The sequence below is a fragment of the Otolemur garnettii genome, unplaced genomic scaffold (genome assembly GCF_000181295.1).
Source record: "Otolemur garnettii isolate 467f Iridium unplaced genomic scaffold, OtoGar3 scaffold00045, whole genome shotgun sequence".
In the NCBI taxonomy this organism is placed as follows: domain Eukaryota; kingdom Metazoa; phylum Chordata; class Mammalia; order Primates; family Galagidae; genus Otolemur; species Otolemur garnettii.
Window position 1 is genome coordinate 9,484,039 of NW_003852440.1, and position 20,253 is coordinate 9,504,291.

Here is a 20,253-nt window from a genome sequence, read left to right on the forward strand (position 1 = left end):
ACTGTTGTTTGGCGGCCTAGGCTAGATTCGAACCCGCCAGCTCAGGTGTATGTGGCTGGTGCCTTAGCCGCTTGAGCCACAGGCGCCGAGCCTTTTTCTAGGTTCTTAAGGTAAGATTATTTGAGATCTTTCTTCTTTGTAAGTATAGGTTAGATTTAAAATTGAAGTCTATAAATTAAATTTTTCTCCAAGCATTATGAAAGCTGTATCAATCACATAACTTTTGGTGTGTTGTGCTTTTTTTTTTCCAATTATTTCACGTATTTCTATTCTTTTAAGAGTTTTTTTTTTTTTCATTAATGTAATGGATAGTATCTTTGGACTTTTCTTGTTTTGATTATTTTTTGAGTCAGAGTCTTTACTGGCCAGGCTAGAGTGCTGTGGTGTCAGCCTAGTTCATAGCAACCTCAAACTCTTAGGCTCCAGCAATCCTCCTGCCTCAGCCTTCTGAGTAGCTGGGCCTACAGACACCCACTATGATCTACAGCTTATGTTTTTCTATTTTCTATTTCATTCTATCTCAGGCTGGTCTCTGACTCCTGAGCTCAAGGGATCCTCTGTCCTCTGACCTTGGCCTCTCAGAGTATTAGGATTATAGGCCTGAGCCATTGTTCCTGGCCTGTTTGATTTATTAGTAATGGAAAATTACATTAATAGCTTTTTATTACTGGACTATCCCTGCATTCTTTTTTTTTTGAAACAGACTCTTGCTCTGTCACCCTGGGTAGAGTGCTATGGTGTTATAGTTCATAGCAACCTCTAACCTCTTGCCTCAGACTCCCAAGTAACTAGGACTACAGGGCTCACCATGACACCTGCTAGTTTTCCTTTTTTTATTTTATTTTTTTAAGCTTTATATATATATATTTGAGACAGTCTCAGGCTATCACCCTGGATAGAATGCCATGGTGTCACAGCTCACAGCAACCTCAAATTCTTGTACTTAAGTGATTCTCTTGCCTCAGCCTCCCAAGTAGCTAGGACTACAGGCGCCCACCACAACGTCCAGCTATTTTTTGGATATAGTTATTATTGTTGTTTGGCAGGCCTGGGCTGGATTTGAACCCGCCAGCTCCGGTTTTCCTATTTTTAGTAGAGACTGGGTCTCACTCTTCCTCAGGCTGTCTCAAACTCCTGAGCTTGAGCAATCCCCCTGCCCAGACCTCGCAGAGTGCTAGGATTACAGCCAATCCCTGCATTCTTGATATGAATTCCACTGGGTTGTATTGTAACCTCTTGATGCTATGATGATGTTTATCTGGTAAATTTTGTTCTTTAATTTTTTTAAAGGATTTTTGAAATCCATGCACATGAGTGATATTTTCTGAAGTTTTCTTATATTATGCTTTGGCAGATTTTGTTATTTTTGTATTGTTGACTTTATAAAAAGAGAGGGAAACTTTGTTCTTCTTTAATGATCTGAAATATTTGAATACCATTAGAGTTCTCTGGTTTCTTTTTTATAGAATTCACTGATGAAACCTTCTGGGCCTAGTGCTCACTTGCATGTTCTGTCTCTTTCTCTGTGTGTGTGTGTCTGTCCGTCTTTCACACTTTTTTCTTTTCTTACTGGTCTTTTCTGGCCTGTGAAATCTAGAAATATTTCACATAAGTTTCTTCTTCCTGCATCCCTAAATTGGAATTGTATTGCAGTGTAACATGGGGTGGGGTATTTCACCTTCCTTACCAGAGTATTTTATGAAAGTGGAGTCTTTAACTTTGAAATAAATAATTAGATTTATTTGTTAAATGATAAAAATTTCATGTTCAATCTTTTTTTTTTTTTTTGAGACAGTCTCACTATGTCACTCTCAGTAGAGTGCTGTGGTGCCACAGCTCACAGTAATCTCAAACTCTTGGGCTGAAGCGATTCTCTTGCCTCAGCCTCTCAAGTAGCTGGGACTACAGGTGCCCACCACAATGCCCAGATATTTTATTTTATTTTATTTTATTTTATTTTATTTTTTGAGACAGAGCCTCAAGCTGTTGCCCTGGATAGAGTGCTGTGGCATTGCAGCTCACAGCAATCTCCAACTCCTGGGCTTAAGCAATTCTCTCCCCTCAGCCTCCCAAGTAGCTAGGACTACAGGTGCCTGCCACAAGGCCTGGCTATTTTTTTTGGTTGTAGTTGTGATTGTTGTTTGTCAGGCCCGGGTTGGGTTCTTACCCGCCATCTCTGCTGTATGTGGCTGGAGCCTTAGCTGCTGCCCTATAGGCACTGAGCCCTTTTTGAATCTTTTTGAGTAAATAAACATAATTTACCTTTTTGCAAATTTATTCAGTGTTACAAATGTTCATTTTTACTTAATGGGTAATTAATCTCTACGTTTTTATTTTATAGAAATTTACAGCAACAATGTCAACACCAGATAAGAAAGCATCACAGAAGATTGGTTTTCGATTACGTAATCTACTCAAGCTTCCCAAAGCACATAAATGGTGCATATATGAGTGGTTCTATTCAAATATAGATAAGTATGTATCATGGCTTACATCATGAAAATTACTTTAACCAAAATTTTAAGTTTTTCAAATGTTAGAAACTATAGTGTTCTATAAGTCTATTTTGATCTTATTTTTTCCAGAATTCATTTTTTTATTCCTTATTACAGTTTGATCCTTTTCTATTTCTTATAGTTTTCTCCCCCCACCCCCTTTCTTCTTTTTGGGGAAGACGTTATACATTCTTGGGAAAAATTAATGTAAGAATAATTTCTGTATTGTAATTTACAAAGACCATGGAATAAAGAAACTTTAAACAAAGAACTATTATTTGCAGAGAAACCATTGCTAACTTAATGGTGAAAACACCTTTGGCAGGGTGATATGTGCCTGTAGTCCCAGCTACTTGGGAGGCTGAGGCAGAAGGATTGCTTGAGCCCCAGTATTTGAAGTTGCTATAAGCTGGGCTGAAGCCATGGTACTCTAGCCCAGGCGAAAGAGCGAGACTCTGTCTCAGGAAAAAAAAAAAAAGAAACCCACAGATTTTTTTAGAAAGGTAATCTTTCTATTTGGGGGATAGTACTTAAGCATTTATACATAAATGTTTAAGTAGAACATGGTAAGAAATTTGGCTGAAATCTAATTATTCAACAATAGAATTTACTGAGGAAAACTTCTGGCTTCTAATCCGTCCTCATATGGTGGTCATTGAAGCTTGCTTTGCTATTTATCTTTACTTTCCTTCTGTTTTCCAAACCAGTTGCTTACTCTGAAGCTCATGAACTTCATGGATATTTATGTTTGAGCCCAAGGCATTTATGTATCATTGCTAACACTGGTTCCTCTTTTCCCAAACTATGAATAGAATTGTTTATTGTTGCTTACAGATTTTCTGTAGGCTTAAGAGAGCTTTCAAGACCTGTTGGTGTGACCTGAGTTCTTCCAGAAGCCCCTAAAATTGATTTAACTCTCTAGAGTCCTCCAGTGTTCTAAGGCTGGTTTAATTCCAATGATTGAACAAAAATCAGCATCTGTTGCCATCATAAGCACAGACAGTATTTCCTTATTAACTTTTAGACACCAGTTTTTGAGAAATGCAAAGTATTTAGTTTAGTCTTAGCATTTGGAATTTGTGTCTAGTTTGTATACATATATATATTTGGGGTAGAAGTGAAGATTTGACATTTTATAAATAATATGATGTGGAAATGGAATGCATATTTTGAATTTTATGTTTTTGAAGAAAATAACACATTATATATAACCATTAAAATACCATTTCTGTCTTACAGACCACTTTTTGAAGGCGATAATGACTTCTGTGTGTGTCTAAAAGAATCTTTCCCTAATTTGAAAACAAGAAAGTTAACAAGAGTAGAATGGGGAAAAATCAGGCGGCTTATGGGAAAACCACGGAGGTAAAAATAATATTTTTGTTTAAAAACTGCCAGGTGGGCTGGGCGAGGTTGCTCGTGCCTGTAATACTAGCACTCTCAGAGGCCGAGGCAGGTGGATTGGCTGATCTCATGGGTTCAAGAGCAGCCTGAGCAAGAGTGAGATCCCAGTCTCTAGAATTATAGGTAGGCATCTATAGTCCTAGCTGCTTGGAAAGCTGAGCCAAGAGAATTGCTTTAGTCTAAGAGTTTGAGGTTGCAGTGAGTTATGATGCTGCAGCATGATACAGAGGGTGACAAAGTGATAATCAGTCTCAAAAATACATAAATAGGCTTGGCACCTGTAGCACAGTGGTTACAGCATCGGCCACATATGACAAAGCTGGTGGGTTCGAACCTGGCCTGGGCCAGCTAAACAACAGTCATAACTGCAAAAAAAAAAATAACTAGGTGGTGTGGTGGGTACCTGTAGTCCCAGCTACTTGGGAGGCTGAGGCAAGAAAATCGCTTAAGCCCAAGAGTTGAAAGTTGCTGTGAGCTGTGATGCTTTGGCACTCTATAGAGGGCGACACAGTGAGACTGTCTTAAATAAATAAATAAGTTGCCAGGTGTAGTAGCATGCAACTGTAATCCTATGTATCTACTTGGGAGCTGAGGTCGGAGGATCACTGAGGTCGGAGGCTGGGAGTTTAAGGCTGTATAACACCTATGAATAGCCACTGCACTCCAGCCTAGGCAGTATAGTGAGGCCTTAATTCTAAAAAAAATGAACATAAACAGGGCAGCGCTCATAGCTCTGTAGGTAGGGCACCAGCCATATATACCAAAGCTGGTGGGTTCAAACCCAGCCTGGGCCAACTAAAACAATGGCAACTGCAAAAACAATAAAAAAAATAGCCATTGGGGCAGCACCTGTGGCTCGGTAAGTAGGGCGCCGGCCCCATATACCAAGGGTGGTGGGTTTGAACTTGATCCCGGCCAAACTACAATAAAATATAGCCAGGCGTTGTGGGGGGTGCCTGTAGTCCCAGCTACTCAGGAGTCTGAGGCAAGAAAATCGCCTAAGCCCAAGAGCTGAAGGTTGCTGTGAGCTGTGTGACGCCATAGCACTCTACTAAGAGCAATAAAGTGAGACTCAGTCTCTACAAAAAAAAAAAAAAAAAGTCCAGAAATGCAAAGTGACTTGGACAAGTAGAAATGGAATTTAATTTTAATGATCTTGTTAGATGATGAAATGCAAGCACTTTTAATTGAACTGCTAATATTTTATTCCTTATACTAAAAGATGACCTTACTGATGATATTTTTAACATTTCTCCCATTCACAATAACAAAATTTAAAAACCTGGTGTGTTGGTTTGTTTCATTCTGTTAATTTATGGTCTCTTATAATTACATTAGGCCATTTGAGGGTTTTTGCTGTGATTTTGCCTGGTTGAGCAAATTAAGCTTATATACTATTTCTTTTTTCTTTTTTTGAGACACAGTCTTCAAACTGTTGCCCTCGGTACGGTGCCATGGCACAACAGCTCACAGCAATCTCAAACTCCTTTGGGCTTATGCGATTCTCCTGCCTGAGCCTCCCAGGTAGCTGGGACCACAGGCACCTGCCACAATGCCTGGTTGTTTTTTCATTGCAGTTGTCATTAATGTTTAGCTGACCCAGACTGGGTTCAAACCTGCCACCCTCAGTGCATGTGGTTAGCAACTGTAACCACTGTGCATGGGCTCTGCCTGTATACTATTTCTGATTATTGTCTGTAGAGTGAGGTATTAGTCATTATTTTATTGTTTTATTATAATTCTGCAGTTTAAGAATATCATTATAGTTATTTCTCTTGTTAATTTATTCTATGTTCTCTTACCATAACATTACTTCATTATTTAATCTTATAGTCTTTTAAATTTATCAAGGTTGATTAATAGTTGAAGTCTGGTTTCAGCAAAAATTGGTAGTTTTTTGTTTTTGCCTGAGGAAGTCAAGATACAATACAAATTATTGGTATAATAAACTTTTAAGCATATCCTAATTGTAAAAATTAGTTGGTGAAACCGTATCCAATTAGGAGATAAAAAAGAAGAAATAATAAAAACAAAAAAAGATAAACTACCCAGAAAAAACTTTATAGGAAATGTGCAAGAAACATAAAGAACAAATAGGAAGACATAACCTGATCTTGGCATAAACTACTTAACATCCTAAGTTTTTTTTTTTTTTTTTTTTTGAGACAGAGCCTCATACTATAAAAATGATGGACAGGGGTGGTGCCTGTGGCTCAGTGGGTAGGGCACCAGCCCAATATACTGAGGGTGGCAGGTTCAAGCCTGGCCCTGGCCAAACTGCAACAAAAAATAGCCGGGCGTTGTGGCGGGTGCCTGTAGTCCCAGCTATTTGGGAGGCTGAGGCAAGAGAATCACCTAAGCCCAAGAGCTGGAGGTTGCTGTGAGCTGTGACGCCACGGCATTCTACCAAAAGCGATAAAGTGAGACTCTGTCTCAAAGGAAAAAAAAAAGATGGACAGATAATTCATGAGGAAGGAAAAAGAATGCCTCTTCCAAACTTGAAAAAGTTCAGTTTTATTCATGATAGGGAATGGAAAACGAAAGTATTGTTTTTTAACTATCAGATTGACAAAGTTCATAAAGCTTTGGCATGGTTGGTTAGTAATGGTGTGGTGAAATAGTCATTCTTACATATTTTGCTGGTGAAAGATTAATTTTATGTAATCTCTGGAGGGTGGTGTGATAACATCTATAAAATTTACAAATTTCAGGCAGGTTATAGTGGCACATGCCTGTAATTCTAACACTTTGGGAGGCTTAGGTGAGAGGATTGCTTGAGAACAGGAGTTTCAGACCAGTCTGAGCAACATAGTAAGACCTCTGTCTCTACAAAGAATAGAAAAATTTGCCAGACACACTGGCATGTGCCTGTAGTCCCAGCTACTCACAGGAAGAATGCTTGAGCCTAGGAGTTTTAGGTTACAGTGAACTATGGTGTTACCACTGCACTCTAGCCTGGGCAACAGAGGGAGACTCTGTCTCAATACAAAAAAATTATTTTATTTTTTTGAGACAAGAGTCTCACTTGGTCACCCTTGGTAAAGTGCTATGGAATCATAGCTCACAGCAACCTCAAACTCTTTGAGCACAAGCAATTCTCTTGTGTCAGCTTCCCAAGTAGCTGGGACCACAGGCGCTTGCCACAGTGTTCGGCTATTTTTAAAGATGAGGTCTTGTTCTTGCTCAGGCTGGTGTTGAACTCCTGAGCTCAGGTGATCCATCTACCTCAGCCTCCCAGAGTGCTAGGATTATAGGCATGAGTTGTCGTGCCTGGCTTCAAAAATGAACTTTGTCCTCATAAGGAGACCTGGGTTTCAGACACAATTTTGTCAAAGGATGATGAACAAATTCTTTTGCTTTGTGAGTAGAAATAACATATATCTGTTTATATATTTTTGAGTGTTGCGAGATTCTGTTTTTTTATTTTTTTATTTATTCATTTATTTATTTTGAGGCAGAGTCTCACTATGTTACCCTCAGTAGAGTGCTATGGTGTCACAGCTCACAGCAACTTTTAAACTCTTGGGCTTAAAAGGTGATTCTCTTGCCTTAGCCTCCCAACTAGCTGGGACTACAGACGTCCTCCATGTTGCCTGGCTACTTTTTTGTTGCAGTTGTTTAGTTGGCCCAGACCAGGTTTGAACCTACCACCCTCCGTGTGTGTGGCTGGCGTCGTAACCACTGTGCTACAGGCACCAAGCCTCTGTTTTTTATTTTTATTTATTTATTGTTTTTATTTTCTTGAGACAGAGTCTCACTGTGTCACTCTTGGTAGAGTGCTGTGGCGTCACAGCTCACAGCAACTTCAAACTCTTGAGCTTAAGCAATTCTCTTGCCTCAGCCTCCCAAGTAGCTGGGTCTCCAGGTACCCACCATAATACCTGGGTATTATGTTGTTGTTGTAGTTGTCATTGTTGTTTGGCAGGCCTGGGCTGGGTTCGAACCTGCCAGCCCTGGTGTATGTGGCTGGTGCCTTAGCCGCTAAGCTATAGGCGCCAAGCCAAGATTCTGTTTTTTAAAAACTTAAAAGTAGTTTATTTTGAAGAGAAACAATTTCTAGGAATCCGTTTTTAAAATTCAGTATACTCAAAGAATGAGAAGAAAAAAGAGGGGAGTGAGATAAATGATCAGATTTTAAGTTTATATAGGCTAGTTATCAGTTTATATGATTTTCGTAATTTATTCTAGATGTTCTTCTGCATTTTTTGAGGAAGAGAGATCAGCATTAAAACAGAAACGGCAGAAAATAAGGCTGTTACAACAGAGGAAAGTTGCAGATGTTTCACAATTTAAAGATCTCCCAGATGAAATCCCTTTGCCTCTGGTTATTGGAACCAAAGTTACAGGTAAGTGAAGACAATCTTATTACTATTTGGACATGTGATTTTTATTTTTTTATTTTATTTTATTGTTATTATTATTTGCATTCTTTTGGCCAGGGCCGGGTTTGAACCCACCACCTCCCGCATATGGGGCTAGCGCCCTACTCCTTTGAGCCACAGGCATTGCCTGGGACTTGTAGGGTTTTTTTGTTTTGTTTTGTTTTGTTTTTTGCAGTTTTTGGCTAGGGCTGGGTTTGAACCCACTACCTCTGGCATATGGGGCCAGTGCCCTACTCCTTTGAGCCACAGGCACTGCCCAGGACTTGTAATTTTTAACCAAAATAATCACTGTTAGAGAAATGGCTTAAATTTGGAAATCTTAAGCTGTAGTTTTACAGTACACTTATTGTTGAGGTTATTCTTCCTTCCTTCATGAAATCTGCTTTGAAAGTAATTGGAAAAAAGTGTACTTGTTCAAAGTAACATCTACTACAGTATAAACTAAAACTACCAGCAGAGATGAAATTTAAGATTCATTGAGTAAGTATAGCTATGTATAGTTTCAAATTTGTAAACTTTAAATTATTCTATATTTTACATTTCACATCATTAATATTCCTTTCCTAACCAGCCTTGTCTAGTTAGTTCATTGTTCTTACGGTTTTAGGGTCTCAAAATAATCCATTTCTAATAACTGAATAAAACAAAGTTGTTCAGTCAGTACTTTCCTCAGAATTTTTGTCTATTTTATAGATGTGATTCTGTGTGATAATTCACTTTTTATCTAAAATGGAGGGAGAGTACAAAACCTCAATTCTAAATTAATCCTTAATAATTTGAAGTAAAATTATAATCAGAGAATAAACAAGGTGTTAAGTGGTAGGTAGGTTAGTAATTTCATGGAAAATATTTCAAAAATGGTTGGCTTAATAATCAGGGAGGAATTTTCTGAAGGAAATGGAACCTAGAGTTATGTATTTATGTCATCTTTCCCTGGTTATAAAAGTGGCATACGTTTACATTGTGTTGTAAAAATGGGTAATTAAGAAGAAAGGTAGATAGTAAGGAAGAGACTATATCATGCATATGAAATTTAAATAGAAGAGAGCAATTATATTTGGTAATAAATCAAGGCATATTGAAAAGCCTTAGGTTTGGCACCTGTAGCTCAAGCAGCTAAGACGCCAGCCGTGTAAACCAGAACTGACAGGTTCAAATCCAGCTCAGGCCTGCAAAACAACAATGACAACTACAACGAAAAATAGCCGGGTGTTGTAGCAGGCGCCTGTTGTCCCAGCTACTTGACTTGGGAGCCTGAGGCAAGAGAATCAATCGCTTAAGCCCAGGAGTTGGAGGTTGCTGTGAGCTGTGATGCCACAGCACTCTACCCAGGGTGAAAGCTTGAGGCTCTGTCTCAAAAAAAAAAAGGCTTAGTCTATTTTGTACAACCAAATACTATTTGGTGAATACTTACTGATTTCTAATTTAAATTTCTAGTGGATGGAAAATGTACTTTATAATTTCAGTCTTTTTAATGTTATTGAGACTTGTTTTATGGCCTAGCATATGATATGTCTTAGAGAATACTCCATGTGTGTTTCAAGAGACTGCATTTTGCAGGTGGGTTGAATATTTCATTTTGATTAGTTAGATCATTTGGTTAATACAGTTTCTCAACTCTTCTATTTTCTTTTCTTTTTTTTTTTTTGTAGTTTTTGGCCGGGGCTGGGTTTGAACCAGCCACCTCTAGCATATGGGGCCAGGGCCTTACTCCTTTGAGTCACAGGCGCTGCCCAAGTCTTCTATATTCTTACTGATGTTCACTCTTATTACTGTACCAATTACTAAGAAAGAATACCATGGTTCTAGTATTGTCACCTGCAAAACTTATGTTGAGTTAAATTCCCAGTGTTGCAGTATTGAGAGGTGGGGCCTTTAAGAGCTATTGGGTCGTGGCAACTCTGCCCTCTTGGATGGATTCATACATTCATGGATTAATCAGTTATCATTAGAGTAGAACTGGTGACTTTCTGAGAAGAGCAAGGAAGACCTGAGCATAGCATATCAGCATATGTAGCTCCCTCACCATGTGATACGTTGCACTGCCTTAGTATTCTTCAGAGAGACCCTGCGAGCAAGAAGGCTCTCACCAGATGTAGCCATTCTACCTCCGACTTCTAAGGCTCCATAACTGTAAGAAATAAATTTCTATTTTTTATAAATTACCCAGTTTTAGATGTTCTGTTATAAGCAACAGAAAATAGACTAATACAAAGGAATATTAAAATCATCATTTAATAGTTGTCGAATTGTCTACTTCTTTTTATAGTTCTGTCAAATTTTGGTTCATTTATTTTGGAGCTCTGTTAAAATGCATATACATTTATCTTTGTCGTATTTTCCCCCTATATTGATCCTTTTATCATTATGAAATGTCCCTCTTTGTCCCTAGTAATATACCTAATCTTAACTTTTTGGCTGATATTAACATAGCCATTCCTGTTCTCTTATTGTTACCATGGCTTATTTTTCCTATGCTTTTACTATTTGTATCTTTGAATCTAAAGACATACACAGAAACATCATCCTGTTGGAACTTTGGGGGGTTTGTTTTATTTTTTATTTTATTTTATGTTTTATTTTATTTCATTTATTTTCCCCAAATCATGACCAATACATTTATCTGAGGGAGACAGGGTTGAATCTTACCATGAAGTTGTAAAGTGAGCAGAACTAGAAACACTGACTGCCTAACCTCTGGACATTAACGACTGCATAGGTAACCAGATCCTACATGTAAGGCATCACCATTAAACAGAGGAGCATTAGATGAGGGGAACACATTCTGAATAGTCACATGATTCCCCTTCAGAAGATGGTGCTGGGCAGGGCATGCTGCCTCATGCCTGTAATCCTAGCACTCTGAGAAGCCCGGGCAGGTGGATTGTTTGAGCTTAAGAGTTCAGACCAGCCTGAGCAAGAACAAGGTCCCCTCTCTAAAAATAGGTGGATATTGTGGTGGATGCCTGTAGTCCCAGCTACTTGGGAGGCTGAGGCAAGAGAATCACTTGAGCCCAAGTGTTTGAGGTTGTTATGAACTGTGATACCACGGCACTCTACTGAGGATGACAAAGGGAAACTGTCTCAAAAAAAAAAGATTGTGCTGCCCTCATATCAGAAAAGTAGTGTTGAGAAATACAAAGGCAAAACCTAGCATTAACTTCACTGCAAAGGCCTAGACATGATGGTGGCCTCATGAAGGGGCATCATATCCTATTTACAAAGTGGGAGAATGATGCTCCTAGCTGAGCTGCAGGGGTTGGGGTTCGGATCTGACCCGTTAGCCTTTCCGAGTCCAACCTGGGCCTCCACAAGCCATTCTCTGGCTCCCTGCACAAGGCAGACTCAATAAATCTGTGAAGTAGGAAGAAACTCCAGGGCAAAGCATGATCATGATGACACTTGGTAGAAAAGCAGGCCAGAGCCTCGGAAAAGCTGGCTCTGCATACTCAGGTACTTCCAACAGTGAATCAGGATTTGAACACTGGGGAATAAGAAGGGAGCCTAGCCTGCAGCCCACAGTTGTTCACAGCCACAAGACAGCTAACCAGCAGGAGGGTCACTGCGCTCACTGCGCTCATCACAAACTTGGTATAGCTTGGGATGGTCTGGCCCTCACTGAAGCTGTCATCCACCAGGTAGGTATTGACAAGTGGGCCAGCAGGTTATAGCCCCACAAGAAAACCCCACTGCCAGGAAGTGAGGGACTAAGCCCACGAAGAATCCCAGCAGCCCCTCTTGAAAATCTTCCCAATGGAGTTCACACCATTACACTTGGCTTTCCGTCCACAAATTGTACCATGTAGCACGTTGAGATAACACTCAGGGGATGGGCCAGCATGCAAGACATACACTGCATCATCTTCTTGTAGGAGGTGTCCCTCAGTGTTTTATTCAGAGAAGTCTTCACATCATCCTTTTTGGAAACTTCAGTCTCATCTGGAGGAAAAATCCTCTTTGTACTGCCCCAGATCATAGTGGAGAGGGCGTTGGACATCGGTCAGGGACTTAGGCCTCAGAACAGCCCTATCTTACCATTTACTTGCATGATGTACATGATCATACAGATGAAGAAGCTTGGCAGATAGAGCACCTTCTTCCCTAGCACATTGGTTCCAAGGGTAAGGGGCATCAGCTCATGACCCACCTAGAGGAGCAGCTTATGTAGGACAACAGGTGACTGAGCATTGTCACATCTGCGCCAAGGCCAGGAAAGGAGCCTCAGTAATTGGGAGCCCATGCCCCCATTGTGCTGCTGATCCTGCAGGCTGAGGGCTGTGCCACAGGCCACGGGTGGCACAGGCATGCATGGGGCAAGCTATGGACTAGAAGATTAGACCTCTGCCACGCACAAGCCTAAGACTGTTTGCTTGTTTGTTTTTAAATACAGGTAGATCCTGTAATGCCAGCACTGTGGGAGGCAAAGGTGGGCAGATTGCTTGAGCTCAGGAGTTTGAGACCAGCCTGAGCTAGAGCAAGACCCCGCCTCTAAAAATAGCCAGGCATTGTGGTGGGTGCCTATAGTCTCAGCTACTTGTGAAGCTAAAGCAAGAGAATCACTTGAGCCTAAGTGTTTGCAGTTACTCTGAGCTGTGACACCAGGGTACTGTGTGTGTGTGTGTAGAGGGGGTGTGTGTGAGAAAGTGAGACCCATCTTAAAAAAATAAAAATAAAATAAAAATAGATAAAAGTAGAGTTTATTTGGCCTAAGTATGAGGGCTTTAACTTGTGAGTATAGATAAAAATTTCCCTAATACAGCACTCTGATTAGCAGCAGTTACAAAAATAGGTTTTTAAAGGGAAAAGGGGAGACAGTTCCTAAGATTTTTACCAAAAATTTACATTATGATGACAGAAATTATTGATTAGCTATACATTGTTCTTTGTATCACAAATTCCAGGAACATGAAGATAATGGATCTTGTTGTTTTATTATCCAGTCTACAAATCTCTGCATTTTGTTCGTTTTTAAGTGCGTTCACATTTAATGTAATCATTGATTGGTTACATTTAGAGGTGTCATTTTGCTATTTGTTTTCAATGTCTCATGTCTTTTTTGTTCCTTTGTACCTTCTTTCCTGCCTTGTGTGTTAAATATTTTTTAGTCTACAATTTTAATCCTATGTTGATTTAAAGAATTTTTTTTGAGGGTTGGTTGAACTGAGGGGTTTTTGGTTCATTTTTTGCTTTTGTGATTGCTGTGGGAATTACTATGTATATTTGTAAGTATCACACTTTACTTCAGTTTAATACTGACCTAATTCTGGTTGATACAAACTTTATTTCTTTTCTTTTTTTTTTTTTTTTTGAGACAGGAGCCTCAAGCTATCCCCCTGGGTAGAGTGCCGTGGCATTACAGCTCACAGCAACCTCCAACTCCTGGGCTCAAGCGAGTCTCCTGCCTCCGCCTCCCAAGTAGCTGGGACCACAGGCGCCCGCCACAACGCCCGGCTATTTTTTGGTTGCAGCCATCATTGTTGTTTGGCGGGTCCGGGCTGGGGATTCGAACCCGCCACCTTAGGTGTACGTGGCTGATGCCTTAGCCGGTTGAGCTATAGGCGCCGAGCCTACAAACTTTATTTCAATGTAGCTTCACTTTCCCTACCTTCCTTTTACCACTGTCATGTGTATTACAAATATATTATGCTGCTGCCTTCTGGCCTGCCTTGTTTCTGATGAAATTAAACCTGTTATTTGTGCTACTGCTCTCCTGCATGTGATAAGTCATTTTTCTCTTGTTATCGGACTTTGGAAATTTCACTATCATGTATCTAAGTGTAATCTTTGTGTTTATCCTGCATGGGATTCATTGAGATGCTTGGGTGTGTGGGGTAAATTTTTGTCATCAAATATGGGGTATTTTTGCTCATTATTTCTTCAAATTTTTTTTTTTTGACACAGAGTCTCAAGCTGTCACGCTGGGTAGAGTGCCATGTTGTCACAGCTCATAGCAACCTCAAACTCCTGGGCCCAAGCAATTCTCTTGCCTTAGCCTCCCAGGTAGCTGGGACTACAGGTGCCCACCGCAACACCCAGCTATTTTTTGGTCCAGGCTGGATTTGAACCTGCCAGCTCTGGTGTATGTGTCTGGCGCTCTAGCCGCCTGAGCTACAGGAGCTGAGCTACTTCAAATATTTTTTTTCATGGTTTTTTCTCTCCTTCCTTCCCAGGACTGTTATCATAAGTATGTTTGTATACTTGACATATTCCACATGGCCTCTGAGTCTCTGTTCATTTTCTCTCTGTTCTTTGGAATAATTTCTATTGGTTTATCTTTAATAGGTCAGAATATAGTTTTGCCAACAAAGCAAAATAGATAAATGAGATTATATCAAATTAAAAACCTTCTGTGTAGAAAAACAGTCAGCAGAGTAAAGTGACAACCTACAAAATGTGAGAAAATATAATATTTGTAAACAATATATCTGATAAAGAGTTACCATATAAAATATATTAGGAATTCTTCTTAATATTAGGGAAAAAAATAATTCAATTAGCAGCCAAGGTGCGTGGAGTACTTGAGCTCGGGAGTTTGAGACCCAGCCTGAGCAAGAGGAAGACCCTGTTTCTACTAAAAATAGAAAAAATTGAGGCAAGAGGATTTCTTGAGCCCAAGAATTTGCAGTTGCTATGAGTTGTAATGCTACAGCATTTGAGTCAGGGCACCAGAGTGAGATTTGGTCTCAAAAAAGAAAAAAAAACTTGATTAAAAAATGGGCAAAGGGGACGCCTGTGGCTCAAAAGGGTAGGGCTCCGGCCCCATATGCCAGAGGTGGCAGGTTCAAAATCAGCCCCGGCCAAAAAAAAAAATGGGCAAAGGAACTAAATAGGCATTTCTCAAAAGAAGACAAATAAATGGCTAAAAGTGTTCAACATCATTAATTATCAGAGAAATAGAAATTGAAAGCACAATGAGATAGTTTCACACCTATTAGAATGGCTTTTACCTAAAAGATAAAAGTGGCTGGGTGGGTTGGCTCACGCCTGTAATTCTAACACACTGGGAGGCCGAGGCGGGTGGATTGCTGGAGCTCAGGAGTTTAAGACCTGCCTGAGCAAGAGTGAGACCCTGTCCCTAAAAAATAGCCTGGTGTTACAGTAGGTGCCTGTAGCCCTAGCTACTTGAGAGGCTGAGGCAAGAGAATTGCTTGTAGCCAAGAGTTTGAGGTTGCTGTGAGCTATGACACTACGACACGAGACTTTGTCTCAAAAAATAAATAAATAGGCTCGGTGTCTGTGGCTCAAGTGCCTAAGGCGCCAGCCACATACACCTAAGGTGGCGGGTTTGAATCCAGCCTGGGCCCGCCAAAACAACGATGGCTGCAACCAAAAAATAGCCGAGCATTGTGGCAGGCGCCTGTGGTCCCAGCTACTTGGGAGGCTGAGGCAGGAGACTCACTTGAGCCCAGGAGTTGGAGGTTGCTGTGAGCTGTGAGGCCACGGCACTCTACCCAGGGGGATAGCTTAAGGATCTGTCTCAAAAATAAATAAATAAAGAAAGAAATAAATAAAATTTTTAAAAGATTAAAAAAATAAACTTCTCTTTAAAGAAGAAAATAAAAAGACTCGGTGCCTGTAGCTCAGCAGCTAGGGCACCAGCCACATACACCAGAACTGACGGGTTCAAATCCAGCCCAGGCCTGCCAAACAATGACAACTACAAAAAATAGCTGGGCACTGTGGCAGGCACCTATAGTCCCAGCTACTGGGGAGGCTGAGGCAAGAGAATCACTGAAGCCCAAGAGTTTGAGGTTGCTGTGAGCTGTGATGCCACTGTACTCTACCGAGGGCAATGTGATGAAACTCTGTCTCAAAAAAAAAAAAAAAAGTCAAAAGATAACTGTTGACAAAGACATGGAGAAAAGGGAATCTTTACACACTCTTAATTGGAATGTAAATTAGTTAATATGCAAAACAATATGGAGGTTCCTAAAAAATAACAAAAGAAGAACTACCATATGATCTAGCAGTCCCACTATTGGGTATATATCCAGAGGAAATGAAATCACTATGTTGAAGAGGTACCTGCACTCCCATGTTTATCTCAGCATTATTTATGTAGCCAGTTTATGGGATCAGCCCAAGTGTTCACCAGTGGATGAATGGATAAAGAAAACGTGGTATGTATCTACACACATATACGGAGTAGAATATTATTCAGCTATAAAAAGAAGGAAGTCCTGTCATTTGCAACAACATTTATAAACCTGGAGGACATTATGTTAAGTAAAACAGTCCAGGCACAGCAAGAGAAATACTGTGTGATCTCACTTAAACGTGTGATCTCAAAAGTAAGAGAGCAGAACGGTGGTTATAAGGAGCTGGTGTGGTTGCAGGGAAGGTTGAAAAGATGTTGGTCAAGGATACAGAACTTTAGTTAGATAGGAATAAATTCAGGAGAGGTATTGTAAAATGTGGTGACCATAGTTCATATATTCTTAAAAAATGCTAAGAGAGTTGCTACAAGGTATTCTTACCACAAAGATGATATAAAGTAATGTATCTGATATTAGTTAGATTTAGTCATTCCACAATGTGTGTATACTTTAAAACATCAGGTTGTATGTGGTAAATATGAACAAATATCTGTCAATTAAAAAATATTCTTGCTAATATATTATCTAAAATCTTAGCCAATTCTTTCTGCTATCATAAACCTACAATCGAGTCTCTCTAGTGAATTTTTCATTTTTGTGATTATACTCTTTATCTCTAGAATTTCCAGTTGGCTCATTGATATAGTTTCTATTTCTCACTGAAATTCCCTGTTGAGTCATTGTGATCCATAAGTCTGGGAGCATATTTATAATAGCTACTTTTTTAGTCTTGGCTAAATCCTTTATCTTTGTCAGTTGCTACTCACTATACTAAGACCCATGCTTTCCTCTTTCTTTACATATCTAGTAATTTTTGGTCACTGATTCCCTGTCCTAACCTGAAGTTCTGTCAGTTTTCAACAGTAAACACTTCTGAATTGTTTTCTGTGTTTGGTGCATTTCCAGTACTCTGGAATGGTGGTTTGACAATCTTGTTCAGGTTTATACTTGTCTTTTGTGGAGAAGAATTACCAACCTCTTCAAGTTGCCATAACTAGAAGTCTTTTTCTATGTTTGTTTATTCAACCTTAATACTCATATCTTCTGTATCCATGTTCACTTTTCCCTTAATTGCTCTGTCAGAGACTGAGAGTGATATTTTAGTTTCCTACAGTTGTATTTTTATCAATTAACCTTTTATTTTAAACAGTTTTGCATTGTATGTTTCTGTTCTATTAAGATAACGCATATTGTACCTTTTGGTCAGTATAAAATGTATCACTTTGTCCAGAGATAAGTATTAAATGCTACTATTCTTACATTTTCACTCAGCTGGATGTTTGTTTGGATTTCTCTGATGTTATTTTAGGTGAGACTTAAATAATAGTGACACAAAGACTCCATCTGTGTCAGTAGTTTGAAGGCCACCCTTAGTTTTGGTGAATCACTAGAAAGACTCAGCATATACTTGTGCTCATGGCTAAGATTTGTTACAGTAAAAGATACAAAGCAAAATTAGCATAGGAATAAGGTGTGTGGGGCAAAGCCCAGAGGAAACCAGGTGCAAGTTTTCAAGAGACCTTTCCCAGTAGAGTCACACAGGACTTGCTTAATTCCTCTGTAACAGCGGTTCTCAACTTGTGGGTTGCAACCCACAGGAACTGTATTAAAGGACCATGGCATTAGGAAGGTTGAGAACCACTGCTTTAGAAACGACGGAAGCTCATTAGAGAATTTGATCAGAATTTCTATTGGGGGTTTGTCATGTTGTCAAACTCTGCCTAGCAAATACTGAAATTCCAGACTCCCATAAAGAAAGCCGGGGTCCAGCATTAACCACAGTGTTTGCACAAACAATCTAGACACAGTAAACTATCTGTATAAATTAGGGAACAATGGAAACACTTCTGAAATCCAAATTTCTAGATGCCAGTCTAGGGCCAACCTTGCAAGCAGATCTTTCTAAGAATAGCAGTCTCAGGCCTGCTATATTAATTCTTTTCTGCACTTTATCTTTTTAAAATTATTATTATTATCATAAATTACACTACTGCTGTTTCATTCATACGTATAATGACGTAAATTGTTTGTTGACTTTTTAACAATCAGGGGTTTAAACCCCAAATGATTTTAAAATATTTTTCTCTTTGTTTGGTAGTTATTTGATTTCATTTGTATATCAAATCAGTATACAATATGCAATGGGATCAATATAATGGAATCACCATTTATAGTTTTGGTTTTGGTTTCAAAATTTTTTTTATTTCTCTAAACCTAAAATAAAGTATGTGCTTATTTTAAACTCTAATAGTCAATAATACTATACTTTCTGTGGTCTAAATTGCATGCTTGAATATATTTGATAATTTTCCATCTCCCAAACATCATAATGCCTTTGTTCTTTTCTCAGCACGATTACGTGGTGTTCATGATGGTCTGTTCACTGGACAAATAGATGCTGTGGATACTCTTAATGCTACTTACAGAGTAACTTTTGACAGGACTGGACTTGGAACCCATACTATCCCTGACTATGAAGTTCTTGTAAGTAGTATTTCATAATACATTTACGTTTTATGCTTATGAAATGTATTGTGTAGAGCTTTCTAAGAAATTCTGTTTTATGATAGAATTACAGTTTTAGCTCACAGAAGAAGAGATCCTTAGGAATTCCCAGCCCTGACTACTAAACTTTGGAGCAAAATTATACTTAACAACTTTCATTTTTCTGAAGCTGGGATCCTTCTATTGTACTGTACCCACACAGCACTTTGGTGTGACAGAGCTCATCACTCCTGACTGCATGAACTTGGGGAAGAAGCTATCTAACATTTTCATTCCAGCTGTTAGGTTAAAATGTATTTCTCTTGCAGAATTATCTTAAAAGTATGAAGTAACACACTATAAAATTTATTCTCTTGTTTTATCTTCAGTGGTATGCAGCATGAATGTTAATTAGTTTCACTTTTTGCATGATGAAACTGAGACATAAGTAATTTATTTAAGGCTCTGGAGCTGGTTTCCTATTAGGCTGGGACTAGAATCCAGATCTTTTGAATTTCTAGTATATTCCACTAAACTGCTAGACCATCTTTCCATCATTATGTTTTATCTAGCAATGTCATGGAAATTATATACCTTTCTAATAAGTAAAAATAATTTTAAGAACTAATATACTGATAAAGTCCTTTAAAAATAAATAATGAACTTCTATAACAAAATGGTATTCCCTTCTTCAAAAAAAAAAAAGATTTCCTCCAAGCATTATGGAAATTAAATTGTTCCCTTTTTGCCTCCTTTCTTCTTTCTTTCTTTTTTTTTTTAGAGACAGAGTCTTACTTTGTCACCCTTGGTAGAGTGCTGTGGCGTCACCGCCCACAGCAACCTCAAATTCCTGGGCTCAAGCAGTTCTCTTGGAACTCAGCCTCCCAAGTAGCTGGGACTATAGGTGCCCATCACAATGCCCAGCCTTTTTTAGAGACTAGATCTTAACTATGGCTCATGCTGGTCTCGAACCCATGAGCTCAGGCAGTCCACCCAGCTCACCCTTCCAAGTGTTAGGATTACAGGCGTGAACCACTGCGTCTGGCCCTTATTTTCATTTCTTTATTATAAACCTGACCTATAATTAAAAATTTTAAATTTCTTTATAGTGCAAAAATAAAATAATACTTGATACTTAATTATGATGAAAAAATATAATAGAAGAATGTTTCTTTCCTGATATTCGCTTTTTAAAAACTATGACTCTCCATTATTTTTTTTTTAATCAAGTACCTCTCATACAGAAGAGAAACGAGGGAGAAAGATAATTTGGACTAATTATAGTCAAAGTATACCACCCTTAAAAATTTTTATGTTGGCTCAGCGCCTATAGCTCAACCGGCTAAGGCGCCAGCCACGTACACCTAAGGTGGCGGGTTCGAATCCCCAGCC

At 39.1% G+C, this 20,253-nt stretch overlaps 1 protein-coding gene and 1 pseudogene across 1 annotated transcript in view; one reads left to right on the forward strand and one right to left on the reverse strand.

Annotated features, from left to right (window-relative positions):
* The window catches only part of LIN9 (lin-9 DREAM MuvB core complex component), a 92,369-nt gene that overhangs the window by 27,298 nt on the left and 44,818 nt on the right, over nucleotides 1-20,253 (forward strand). The window contains exons 5-8 of the mRNA XM_023513901.1: nucleotides 2,342-2,475; nucleotides 3,735-3,860; nucleotides 8,088-8,245; nucleotides 18,728-18,861. Of these exons, the coding sequence (XP_023369669.1) occupies nucleotides 2,342-2,475; nucleotides 3,735-3,860; nucleotides 8,088-8,245; nucleotides 18,728-18,861 (552 nt within the window). The remainder of the gene's footprint in view (nucleotides 1-2,341; nucleotides 2,476-3,734; nucleotides 3,861-8,087; nucleotides 8,246-18,727; nucleotides 18,862-20,253) is intronic.
* LOC105887081 lies at nucleotides 11,582-12,380 on the reverse strand (annotated as a pseudogene).